This window comes from Chinchilla lanigera, unplaced genomic scaffold (assembly GCF_000276665.1).
Source record: "Chinchilla lanigera isolate Chin_1 unplaced genomic scaffold, ChiLan1.0 scaffold00080, whole genome shotgun sequence".
In the NCBI taxonomy this organism is placed as follows: domain Eukaryota; kingdom Metazoa; phylum Chordata; class Mammalia; order Rodentia; family Chinchillidae; genus Chinchilla; species Chinchilla lanigera.
The window spans coordinates 6,511,185-6,524,785 of record NW_004955481.1 but is presented as its reverse complement, the minus strand read 5'-3'; the positions used below and the strand labels follow the sequence as shown (position 1 = coordinate 6,524,785).

At 52.8% G+C, this 13,601-nt stretch overlaps 1 protein-coding gene across 2 annotated transcripts in view; it reads right to left on the bottom strand.

Annotated features, from left to right (window-relative positions):
* The window catches only part of Rab11fip4 (RAB11 family interacting protein 4 (class II)), a 52,745-nt gene that overhangs the window by 29,663 nt on the left and 9,481 nt on the right, over positions 1-13,601 (bottom strand). Inside the window, exon 1 of one of the 2 annotated variants that reach the window (XM_013503486.1) lies at positions 10,443-10,463. The exons of the other annotated variant lie outside the window; for it this stretch is intronic. Within the exon in view, the coding sequence (XP_013358940.1) occupies positions 10,443-10,448 (6 nt within the window). The 5' untranslated portion in view covers positions 10,449-10,463. Of the gene's footprint in view, positions 1-10,442; positions 10,464-13,601 lie in introns of those variants that run through there. 2 annotated transcript variants of the gene reach the window in all.

Genomic DNA, 13,601 nt, shown 5'->3' with positions numbered 1-13,601 from the left:
AAAGACCCACTACAATAACAGAAAAACCAAAAAATGTCACCTGTGCTCTCTAAGAAAGGACAGGAAAATAAAACATACATGCCATCACTGTGATACTTGTGCATGGAACATGCAATTTTCATGTGTGCCAACTGCCTTGGGTGTGACCATTGAAGCAAACACTTTTGTTGTAGAGTTCTATTGGTATTTTCACTGTAGTTCACATAGGTTTTGCTTCTGATGTTATCTCTTAGGTTTTGTAAGCAAGTACACAGCTGATGTGAAAATGCTGATGTCTATTCTAAGCACTTGGACATTTGATATTTTACTGATACCTTATTTTCCTGCTAAGTGCATGCTGTGCAACACAGGAGGAAGCTCCTGACAAAACAGGAAGAGAGGTGACAAGACTGCCACATAGGAAAGGAAAGCTAAGCACATGCACTGTCAGTGTAAGCAAGATGTGTGCATGGAACATGCAGTTGTCATGTGTGAAGACTGCCTTAGGTGATAGTTGAAGCAAAGATTATTTCTGTGGTAACTTTTGTTTGTGTTTACACTGTGGCTCACACAGACTTTTATTTCTGATGTTATCTTTTAGGTTTTGTAAGCAAGTACACAGCTGATGTAAAAATATTGATATTTACTTTAAATGTGTAATACATATTGAGAATTTATTGTTTTATTGATATTTTAAGTTCCTGTTAACTACACATTGCATAATATGGTAAGAACCTCCAGACAAAACAGTAAGACCACTGAGATGTCCAGTATGTCCTACAAAAAAGGCCAGGAAAGCAAAACACATGTGCTGTCACTGTAAGTGATATGTGTGCATGGAACATGCTGAGGTCATGTGTAAAGACTGCCCTCAGTGTGATAAGTAAAGATTTGGTTTTTGTAGAGCATTATTGGTATTTTCACTGTAGTTCATATAGGAATTTATTTGTTTATTTTTGTTTTGTTATGTTTTTTGAGACAGGGTCTTGCTGTATAGTTCAGGCTGCCCTTGAACTCACTATGAAGCCCAGGCTGGTCTCAAACTTGTAGCAATCCTCCTGCCTCAGCCTCCCAGTGCTGGGATTACAGGTGTATGCCACCACACCCAGCTGTTATTGTTTTTTAGACCTTGTACACCAAAAACCATGTTCTTCCATGTTGAAGAATTTGATGCTTTTTAAATAAATACTAAATAAATATTAAGAATTCAATACTTTACTTTTTTTGGTATTTTTCCTGTTAAGTACTCATTGTTTAATATAAAGCTCATTAAATTAAAATTAATAAATCACCAATAGAAATATGCTAAAGAGTAAATGCCAGTTTGACACACCCATGGTTATTGGCCTTTATGACAAAAAATGTGTTATGCTCCACGAGTTTAAGTAATGCAAGCGGTCAGGGTTCCAAAGGATCAGACCCAGAGGCAATTACAGATGAAGTTAAGGCTGATCCAGTCTCTCAAAGATTACTCTCGCATCAGAGTGCTAGCAGAAGCGTCTCTAAGTGGAGGGCTTGGCTAAGAGCCATCCTCAGTGGGTCCCTTGCTGCTGCCCCCTCCAGCCAGGCGCCAGGCTCTTCCCATCCTCTTCTTGTTCTTCCTGTGGAGGGAGGTTCCCAAGACTCTTTTATGCTACGGGTTGAACTTTATCCCCCTAAAATTCATATGCTCAAGTCCTAACACCAGGAACCTTAGAACATGACCGGTTTTGGATACAAGGTCTTTGAAGAAGCATTTAAATTAAGATGAAGAGGGCTGGGGATATAGCTTAGCGACACAAGCACCTGCCTGGCAAGCGCAAGGTCCTGAGTTAGATTCCCAGTACCAAAAAAAAAAAATTAAGATGAAGACATTAGGGCAGCCTCTAGTCCAAAATGACTTGAGATGAGCCATACACAGACACACAGAAGGACAACCATGTGAAGACACACAGAGGAGACGGCTACGTACAAACCACTGAGAGAGACCTCAGAAGAGGGCTTGGCACCTTGATCTTAAGACTTCTGCCCTCTAGAATTGCAAGAAAATGTGTTTCAGTCGTTTAAGCCACTCAGCAGAGGGACTCTGGTCCGCAGCCCTGGCAACCACGACTTTCCTCCTCCCCACCTCCCACCTCGCACCTCCTGGGAAACCCCCTCCCAAGCCCTGCCTGGAGTTTTCACCCACCTCCCCATCTCAATAATGAAACTGAATTCCTGTAAGGTCGACCGAATTCACACTCCAAGAGAATTACTGGCTCTGCAGAGCCTCACCCAGAGACTCAGGGTTCACCTATCTACTTTTAGTCTTTCCTCAAAAGAAAGGCTGGATTCTCTTCCATGGTCAACCTAAGATACTGCTATTTCTGTTTCTGTTCTTCATTACTGGGGATCAGACCCAGGAGTTGACACAGGCACTCCTTCTAGGCAGGCACCCACCACTGGGATACCCTTCCAAGCCCCCAGCTGCTCTACTGTATTTTGCTGAATTCAACACTTGGTAGATCTATGCTGATCAGGATGATGCTTTGGAAACACTACTTATACAGGAAGCTAAGTCAATTATTCCTGTTTTTTTTCTGTTCTCTCAGTAGCTCAGCTCTCGTAGCTTAATTTGAAAGAGGTTTGTACACAGTTCAGAAACATTAGTGTTGCAAAGTCCAATTCTACTTGTGCATAACTGTACTTAGTGTAGTTACAAGACAGATATAAAAGCTATTTTACCTAAACAGTGACTCGTTTGCAGGAGAGACCGCCAGTCAGCCCTGGAGCCACAGGCTTTGAACACACAACCTCTAATCCTGGGTAGGCTGCCTCTGTGGCCAGAAGGATCCAGGAACTGAACAAGATAGCTCCAGTTTCTCCATGCCAGACAGTATTTCTGGCTACTTAAAACCCAGAGCAGATTTCATCCTTCTGTTGCGGTCAGCGTGGCAAGGAGGTTCCTCCCACTCCTGGGCACGTAGGCACCCTACTCAGTTGAGACGCTAGGCTCCCTACAACATATGGTAACCTGAGCATCCCTCTCCCTCCTGCCATGGCTGTCAGGGTCAGTAATGGTGACGGAAGGTACAGCTGAACTCGGCTGACTCATCTCTAAGGAAAACACAAAGGGAAGGTGAAGCCAAGGTGAACCCACCTTCTGACCAAGCCCTGGATTGGGTGTGACTATCCCCAAAAGCTCTGGGTCTCAGATCCAAGTGCCTTAGTGAACCCACTTCCTGAACAAAAAGGATTCAAAGAGGCCATCTGGTCCTCCCCTGCCCCTCAGCCAGGGCCAACAGCCTTGATTTTCAAATGAGAATGTAGACTTCACAGGCGAACGGTCAGGGATTATGAAAACAGAACTTAAATTGCTTCCACATCTGGAAACCAAACCCAGCAGGCAGCCCAAGAATTCCAGGCATGCCAGCCAGTGGAGAAGCCGGAGAAGCCAAGGTCAGGGAGATGCTTCTTGTTAGCATGGAGTTCCCTCACCCACCTACCTGTGTGCACAAAGACGGTCTCCTTGTCTACATGAGCGGCTCGTGGAGCCACATACTGGGAAAGGAAAGGAGGCTAACCCATTGGAGCGCCTCCCGAGACAACCCTGTTCCGTGCATTACAGCGGCTCCTGTATTCTCCCCTAAAATCTGCAAGGAAAGACAGTCTCCTCCTTATCGATGTGGGAGCGGTATCCAGAGAGTTCAATCTACTTTCCCCTGAAGTCACGCTGCTGTTCTCTTTCCTTCCTTTGCAGTGATCTACAAAGTAATGGTTGTGCAAACCTGAATCAGGACTCCCTAACCTCAGACACCCCATTTAAATTCTCAAAGATTTCCCAGGCACCCACTAGAAGCTCCTAGTCCCATCAGCCACCACAACTCCAGTTCTGAGAAACCCATGGGCCACGTACTGGGGCAACTCGCATGTCAAAGCAGAGCCCACAGGCTGTGCGCTGAGAGGGCGCACATCTAGGACTCCCCTGGCTCTTGGAACAGGCAGCTATTCTGGGCTACAAATTATAGCTTTTAAAGATGTGGCTGTTTGAAATGACGGCTTAATTACTCACACAGCCGAGAACTTGTAGGGCTTACTTTGGGGGCTCTGTTTTATCATCAGAGTGGAACCTCAGACTCAAAGGGAAGGCTTGGGACAGAAAAGCAGTGTCTTGGGCAAGTTCCCTCCCCTCTGGGAGTCCACCAGCCAGGTACCCTCAGAAGAGGTGACACGGGGCTTCCCAGGGACAGGCTACTAGGGGCTTCAGGAAGGCACACCTAGATGGAGTGACACATGGTCTGAAGCCGGGGGAGGGGTCCCTACCCTACCCGCCTCTGCCCCAGAAGCCCTCGAGCCATGGGAAGCCAAGCAGGGTACCAATGTTCACCACACCTAAAGGCCAAGGCTCCCCCTGACCTGTTCTTCCAGACCAGGCAGATCCCATCAGACTGATCAGCCTCCTGCCAAGCCCTCCCCAGCTCCATTTTCTAATACTTCCCATCAGCCCAGGGCCCTAGCAGTCCTCCTAGCAGGGTTAGGTCAGGGGTCCGTCTTCATCCCGTGGCCTCTGCCAGCCACTACCCAGCTGCATGTTCTAACAGCTGCCATCCTTAACTGGAGCTCGGCTTGGGGGTCTTGGTGCCCGGAGGGATGAGACAGCTCAGGTCCCATCCCGGGCTTTCCCACAACGGGCACACGTGAGAAGCATCAGGTCTGACTGCAACTGGAGCTTGGGAATCCCCTCAGAGACCCTGTGAGCTCCCCACCGCCTACAAAAACAGGTCCTGGCAGCAGTGGAGCGTCTTCCAGCAAACCTCAGCCCCAGGACATGCCACCCCCCGACTCACACAAGCTCCTGCTCCTTTGCCTGTCCTTGGCACACACTGCCTCTTACATGTGGGGCATAAACACCAGCTCATCAAAGGGGGAGCTTTAAGTCCCTGACACTGTATACAAAGTTAAGGGAGTCAGGCCACTGGTGTTCACTGGAACCTCAAGAGGGAGCCAAGGGGGTGGGGAGGAGACTTCTGAGGAAAACGAGATTTAAAACTACTCTCTGCTGTAATCCCAGCACTCAGAAGCCTGAAGCAGGAGGATCAGGAGTTCCAGACCAGCCTGGGCTATACAGTAAGTTCAAGGGCAGCCTGGACTTCATAGCGTGACCTTGTCTCAAAATAATGAAGAAAACAAAACAAAACAACACCTGCTCTTAAAGTCTCCCTCTAGCAAGCAGCTCCTGCCAACCCCGACCCGGTGTGGCCCGGTCAGCTGTCCCCCTCCACGTGATGGTCTCCCAGGGCCTCCGAGAGCAGCCTAGGCCGGACCCTCGCACGGCTCCAGCCAGACCTGGTGCAGCCTCGTACCCACCATCTTCCTCTCCCCGTCCTGGCGGCCCGCTGCAGCTCAGCCATCCTGAACGGTGGCGTCCTGCTCGCAGGTCTCTGTGCCCTCCCTGCCCAGAACTCCTCCACCTGTCTCAGGGCATTTAGTGGAACGAGGCGGGCGGCTGGCACTCCTGGAGATCCTTGGCATTTAGCTAAAGAAACACAAAACCCAGTCCTCTTAAACATTTGAGGAGGAGCGGGAAAGTACACCTCCAGTCAGCACCCTCCTGTGTCAGGTGTGTCTGCGCACCAGCCACCTTAACCCCGACTCAGAGACACCGAGTGATTTGCAGAGAAGGTCACCAAGCGGGCCGGGCCGGGACGTGAAGAGGAGGTCTGACTTCAGTGCAGCAAGGGGGGCGCGGAGGAGTCCCCGCGCTCTTGGAGATGCAGTGTCTGGCACTCTGTGGAAAACACCGAGCGCCAAAGCGCCTCTGCCGAGCCCCACCGGTCACAGGAACAGCAGCCAGCGCTGCTGGTGGCCCTAGCCCTGGACAGAGGCTGCACGAGCTTCGGAGGTCTGTGCAAGTCGGCCATGGAGCACAGCCTCTTCCACTTCCCCGCCACAGAAGCCATGCGTGGGAAGACCGTATAGGAAGGGAAAGGAGCCGGATGTGGCGGCGCACGCCTGTGATCCCAGCACTGGGAGGCAGGAGGATCGCCGTGAGTTCAAGGCCAGCCTGGACTACACAGCGAGACGTCTTACAAAAGAGAGAGAGAGAGAGAGACAGAGAGAGAAAGGAAAGAGATTTTTTAATTGCTAAAGGGAAACATGTAAAAATGAAAACTCAGGCAAAGTGGGAGGAGGATGTGGGAGAGGCGAGGAGCCCGGTGACCCCGTTTTCCTCTGCTGCCTCGGGTCAGTGACAGGCTCCCTGGCTTAACTCTAGGTGCAGCAGGGCAGTGTGACCTTAGATGACACAGCCAGAGAGATACAGGCACAGCTGCCTCCTCTAACCAGCACAACTGTTATCACCCACATGTGCTGGAGGAACAGCCCGAGGCTCAGGGAAGTTGCTCCACTTTCTCCAGGCCACACAGCCGGGGAGCCAGCTGGGACCTGAGCCCAGGTGGCCTTGTGTCCACGCTTGGCCCGGGAACCACAGCATGACTTCCCCTCATATGATCCTGCCACCACTCCAGGGCGGTCACACTCCCTTCCTTGAAGAAACTAGTCAAGTTATGTAATTTCTCCAGAGGTTACCTACTTTCCGTGTTTCATTAAATCCCAGATGCTTCTGATTTTAAACGGCACTGTTATTTCAAGTACAGCAAGAGAAAAAAGGTACTTTCAATGAAATTATAACGCACCACCCAAATTACAACATGGACTAACCTCAGATGTTAAAATGTAAAGGAACAAAAGGAGTGTATTTTACTCTGGGAGGCTGAGGCAGGAGGATCACAAGTTTAAGCCTTGCCTGAGGAACTTAGTGACTAAGCTAGACCCTGTCTCAAAATAAAAAAGGACTGGAGATGTAGCTCAGTGCAAAAGCCCTAGCTTCAATCTCCAGTTAAAAAGGAAAAAAAAAAAAGTCGGGTGTGGTGGCACACACCTGTAATCCCAGCACTCAGGAGGTTGAAGCAGGAGGATTGTTTCGAGTTTGAGACCAACCTGGGCTACAAAGTGAGCTCAAGGCCAGCCTGAACTGCATAGTGAGACCCTGTCTCAAAAAGACTAAAAAAAAAAGTATGTCTTAGAATCAAATCTACAGCCAGGCGTGGTGGTGCACACCTATAATCCCAGCACTCGGAGGCTGAGGAAGGAGGATTGCTGTGAGTTTGAGACCAGCGTGGGCTACAAAGTGAGCTCAAGGCCAGCCTGAACTGCACAGCAACACCCTGTCACAAAAAGACAAAAAAAAAAAAAATCAAATCTACAAAATTTGGTGTGATTATAAGTGGAGAATGGGGATTTAGTCACCGCTTCTTAGGCTCTGTGTGTACAGTGCAGGGCAGTCTACAATTCCACACATGCTCGTACACATGTACACTCACACACACACCATGCCTGCTACAAGATCCGTCTTTGCTAATACAGTAACTGACGCAACTGTGCAGAGACATCATGCAAAAATGGCTGGCCAGATCGGCCCTGCCCACAACCCTCACCAGGGAAAGAGGCCACCCATTCCCAGCTGCCTAATGCAGATGGACGCTGTCCCGACCACCTGCCCAGGCAGACCAGCTCTCCCGCAGCGGAACTGCAGGGCTTGGAAGGGATAAGCTGGCCAAGCAGGTAGGTTCACTCCTCGGAAAACTACCGGGGGCAGTCACCTAGTGTGACCAGGCAGCTGCACAGCCTGCACCTTCCCGTCTGGCCCCTCTCCAGACCGCCCCAGGCCTGCACCAGCCAGAGCCACAGCACTTCAGTAAGGCAGAGCAGTGGCTGCCAGTGGCAGACGGGCACGGCTGCTCCAGGCTGGCTTTTCCAGCTGAGCACAGGTGGATGGACAAGCAGGGCCCAGCAGGAGGTGAAGGGTGCGTGGGCAGGGTGCACAGGGCCACCTCCCCTTGGCGGACCAGCCATGGGAAGGGAGCAGACATCCTCTGGAAGGAAGGGCCAGGTGCCATCCTATGGTCTACCCCACTGCGAGCCCTGGGGAGAAGGCTGTCGGCTGCGAATGTGCTTTGCATCTCATTCACGGCTTGCCACGCAGGCGCCAGTCACTCAGGGCCCAGAGGCTATGTCTGCAAAGCCCTTGTTGCTTTCTTTAAAAACACAGAGGCTGAGGAAGCAGTTTTGCTTCTCCTGTACGGTACAGGCCCTTGGGTGGTGGAGTCTGTCTACTGCCACCTTCCTGTTTCAGCTCTGATACGCCCTACAAGAAACTGTTAGGTGCTAAGGTTGACAGTCCCAAGATGCAAGCCAGTGGGAGGGTGCAGGAAGCAAAATGGCAGCTCTTGCTCATGCCAGACACTCTCTCAGGTGCTTCCTGCGCCTTTCCCATGCTAGGTTTGCATACCAACTCTGTCTGGCAGCTACCTGCATCATTCTCCTGTTGCACAAGGCACAAGGAAGTTACAAAGTTTGCAAGTAGGAAGTGGCAGAGCCAGGGTCCCAGCCCAGACTCAGGAGTCCAGGCACCTGCCTCTCCAGCTCCCCGGCCATCCAGAGTGCCAGCCAGGTAACAGCCGGAACCCACCCGAGCTGTTTTACATCACGCGGCTCATTTTATTTTTACCATCAACCAATATTCTACACATGGGGAAAGCGGGGCTCAGAAACGTGAGGAAGTTTGCGCAAAGTTCCACACCTAACAAGCAGCAGAGCCACAGTCGAGACCCAGATGTTTCTACGGCTTTGAAACATCTGTTCTGCCTTGAGAAAACAGGCTTTGGGGGACTGAGCACAAGAGGAAGGGGTGCCTGGTACGAAGTGGGTATTTCTCCGAGAGAAACCAATGAGCAGGAAGGAGAAATTTGCTCCTACTCTTTCTCCTACCTTCAGTCAGAGACTTCAGTCTGGTACACAGAGCAGAACACTCAGCTCTCGCACCCCAAGTCTACACAGATGGCAGGGGTTACTTGTGAGGTGTGGGTTCCCATTTCGTGGCATTGGGTTTGCAGGGTACAGAGCAGTGGGGAACCCAAGATGACTAGAAAACATGCCCACCCACTCTCCCGCACTCCAGCTCTGTCGAGACTGTCCTCTTTTTGGTCCCTTAAAAAGAGAGATGGTCCCACGGGCAGAAGCACAGATACTAGTAACTTTGACAGAGCTTTGTTTTCATTTGAATACTGTTGACCGTGGCTGGGAAAGAACCCACTTGTCTAGGAAGATGAAACACAAGAATTAAGTAAAAACATGACCAACAACAGTTGGAAAGCTTCCCATTGTCAAAGGAGGTCAAGCAGCAGGGTTAGACATGTTGGGATTATTAGTGTCAGTCTACCAGGCAGAGCTGAGCTGCAGGTCACCCAGACCTGGTGGCTCAGGGCCACCACAGCCGCCTCGTCCAACCCTCAGCGCACTTTCCTGGGATGTACACGTTTCTGGTTGCCTGCTTTCCCCCCTCCACCTTCCTCCCAGGTCACTGGGAAAAAGAAGGAAGTAGCCCACAGCCTCCTTCCCTGGGTGCTCAGGAAGGTTCTGAGAATCTGAGCTCCTGCTCATAAATGCTCTCAGGAAGCCCTCAGCTCTTCGAGAGCCAAGCCACGACCTCTGCCTTGACAGGGGCCCATGTGAACTGGCCCTCGCCAAATTCCACTTAATTAACCGAGGCCGCAGACACTTGGTAAGACCTGTCACCTGCGGTCAGACACCTGGCACTAGAAAATGACAGCTCCGAACAACAGCAGATGAGGAAGGTGCTGCCCAGGCCTTTGTGCACACTTTCCTCTGACTGCCACCCCACAGGGGCTCCAGTTCACAGTCCTGGAACTGTGGTGGCTCAAAGCTGGCAAATCCTTCTATGACAGCATATTCTGTCCAGGGCAGGTGGCCACTAACTCACCCAAACACAGGAATTCAGGGGGCACCCTACCCCTCTGCCAAGAACCCCAGAGTGCGGCCCACCCAGATGTCTGCCTGACAACACACATATTTTGAGGGCCTAAGCTGGACAGAGACTAACCCCAAAGGGGCGGCCCAGGTGCCAGGGTGCCACTCTGGGGTCCCTGAGGGACCAGGGCACAGAACTGTGCTGTCCACTGCCCAAGAAGAGAAGTACAGAGGGGGGGTCAGGACAGAGCTCAAGCATGGGCCAGCCAGTGTGGACAAGGACATGCTATCGGCCACTTTATGCACTGGTCTTGCCCCCACCCTGCCAGGAGCTGACCCACAAGAACCAAGAGACGGCCCCAAACAGCTCCAAGACTCAGCAGGTGCTCACCACCAGAGAGGGTTTGACTAGTTTGATATGAGTGGTGGAATCACCACAGCCTGGCAGGAAGTGTTACCATAGCACATGGTGGGCTTAGCTGAAGGGACCCAAATTAGGCCCCACAGACAGCTCTTCCCTGGAAAACGCCTTACTGCCCAAATCCCCTTAACACAAAGAGGCTGCAGAGGGCAGAGCAACGGACCACAACGTGTGCTGTGATGTCCCTGGGACCCAGATTCTCCTGGGGCTCTTGGCTGCTGCCTGAAAGGAGCGAGCCGACAGCCTCCATCCTCACCCCCATGCCAGCCGCGGCCCAGCCATTGGGACTGCAGCTCCTGCGGTTGCTCCTGCCTTTGTCAAGATGTCACCTTCTCAGTGAACACTTCCCTGACTACCTTATTTAACAACAGAAGGTCCCTGGCCACAGCATTTAAATCCTAGCACTCTCTTCCTGGCTTTCCCTTCTACCCAGCTCAAATGCTGCCGTCTTAGCTGGTTGGCCACATTGCAGCGGGATCCTTGTCTGTTCTACTCAGGAATGCAGCCCCAGCACAGAATCGGGCACAAATCACACGCCCACACATTTGTTGAGTGAATTCAGGAGCACTTGCCATGTCCCAGCTATGTCCTGGACACTGGGCATACAGAATCAGGGAAACTCCGTACCCTTACATGCCATCAGATGGAGGAGACTGTCCTACCACCCAGCGGAGAGTGCAGTACCCAGTGGGATACAGGCAGGCCTGCCAAATCAACACGCTTATCTTACTGTGCCCAGCTGGCCCTGGCCAGGACCACCCAGTAACCAGCTGTGAGGTCTGAGTGGCCTTCCTCATTGCAAGGACAGAGATTCAATGCCACAAACACCCAGTTATGAAGTCAAGAGCCAGCAGAAGTGACCCAGAGGAACACAGAGCCCAGCCCTGGGGTCCTGCACACCTGGCAAGGCCAGACCACTATGCCCACCGCTAACACCATGCAGACAGAGAAGGTTGCTTCCTTTTCAAAACACAGCCTGGCCTGTGCCAGAGGGTGGGGTGGGCACTCTGTCCAGGTTGTTTCCTTATCACAAGATGCCTGCCTTCTGGCACTGCCTACCTGCTGAGACACGATCTTGCTATGTAGCCCAGGCTGGTCTCAGACTTGCAGCGATCCTTCTGCCTCAGCCTCCTGAGTGCTGGGATTTCAGATGTGCACCACCAGGAACCTGCCGTTTCTTTGGGAGGCTCTCCCTTGACTGTCTCATTACCTTCACTTAAAACAGATACTGAAATCAAACTGTGAGGCTACTCAAAGAAGGGTTGGCTGTGGAAAACATCCTTGGGATAACAGGCTACCCAGAGGGACTTCCAGCCTGGGAAAGGAGGCACCTAGTCAACTCAGGGGGCAGGTTATGAAGGCCCTAGCTGAACATCTAAAGGAAGGTCCTAACTGGCCTTAGCAGCACAGACCTGTAATCCCAGCTACTCAAGAGGCTGAGGCAGTCGGGCATGGTGTCACATGGCTGTACTGCCAGCACTTGGGAGGCTGAGGCAGCAGGATGGTTGTGAGTTCGAGGTCAGCCTAAATTACAGAGCAGTATCTTATCTCAAATAAGCTAACCAAAAAAAAAAAAAAAAAAAAAAAATGAGGCTGAGGCAGGAGAATAGCAAGTCAGAGCCCAGCCTCAGCAACTTAAGGAAACACTGTCTCAAAGTAAAAAGTATAAAAGGGCTAGGAACATAGTCCAGTGCTCCCTGGGTTCAATCTGAAGTACCAAAAAAAAGAAAAGAAGTAAGGTCCTACAAGGAGAGGGTAGGACCATGGAGATGCTTTACAGAGGGGCACAAAGGGTGGGGAGGGACCTTCCCCCATGCAGGCTACCTCCTTACTGCGTGACTCCTACAGCCTTTCTTCCCTTACTTATCTAAAGTCCTCTCCAAGGACAGGCTCCAGGCAGTCTGTCCTGTTTACAAGATCTCCCTTGGGGCAAAGGTCACGCTTCTCTGCCCCATTGCTGGTCATCTCTCCCTCCAGCCCTGCCTTATCTCTCCTGCTAGCTTTAGTAACCTACCCGGCCCCTTCCCCCTAAACCCTAGGGTCCAAAACATTCCAAAGCTGTTCTCTGCTAGGTATTTGTCCAAGCTGTGCCACCTACGTGCTCGTCCCATGGTCTTCACTGGATTCACTCATGCAGGCCACACAAGACATGGTGCAGTGACTGGGAGCTCAAAACAGCCAGTATCAACCTACCCAACCTTCAGGGGACTTGGGGAGGGCCAGAGCACAGCAGGTATCCAAGCAACCCTTAGGCCTGCAGACACCTTAAGGGCAGGGAAGTGTCCCACGTATAAAAATACCTGCATGGGAATGCAAGCTAACAGGACAGGGTGTGGGCCAGGGCCCTGGCGCCAGCACCTGAGGAAACTTGGGGCAGGGTGGTGGTGATACCCAACTGCGTGCAGAGGCTGGTCCACTGCACTGGTAGCCCCTCCCCCGAGATTCTTTCTCCCTGTCCCTGTCCCCGCCATCTTCCATCTGAGAAGGGGCCCAGGGCTGCCCCTGGGGATGTGACTGCCCCACTGCTGCCTTGAGCCGCAGCCTGGACCCCAAGAGCCCACCTGCCTCTGCTCCGGGGAGAGGGGGCAGAGGTTTGGTGGGGCACCAGCAACCAGACCAGGGGTCCACACACTCCAAGACGGACAGCCTGTGGGCAGAGGCAAGAACCGAGACCCCTCACAACCCCTGGAGAAGGAGGCCCGTAAATGAGTTAAGTTAGTCAATGAAAATGAGCATTCTCTCGGGGCGCAGGGATGAGAGATTTCTAGCCCTATTCCGGGACAGCAGCACCAAAGAGAGGCAGAAACGGAGAGGGGGTGCCACCGGCAGGTCTGCCCGGCTGGAAATGAGCTGGGTCCAGGGCTGTGCGGGCCGAGGTTCCCCAAGCAGACGCCACAGCCCAGGGTCCCGGAGACACTTGTCCCGGCGGCGATGGGCTGGGTAAGCTACTGCCGAGGCGGGCCGCCGGCTCGGGGCGGGAGGGTGACGGGCTGGGAGGCTGCGCACGCCGCCAGCCGTAGCAGCATCTCCCGGAGAGACGGCAGGGCCCTGCCGCACACCCCGGGCTGGGCTCGCGCTCTCAGCCCGCAGGGCTCCCGCAGGAAGGAGGGAATCCAGGAAAGCGGCTCCGGGCAGCCGCCGAAGGCTACGGAAAAACTTCGCAGCGCACCGCCCCTCGAGGCCCGGCCGGGGCGCGCTGCGGACACCGCCAGTCCCGGGGGGCGGGAGGCGCGGGGATGCAGTGGTCCGGGCGACGAGCCCCCTTCCCCGGCTCCGGGATCCCCAACACACTTTCTCGAACGGCCACCCCTCCTGGCGGCCGGGGCGGGCGGCGGGGACGCGCTGCCCTTCGCGGCCGAACCCGAACCGGCCGCTCAGGTGACCCGACCTCCGGGCGGCGCTGCGGGGCCGGGGC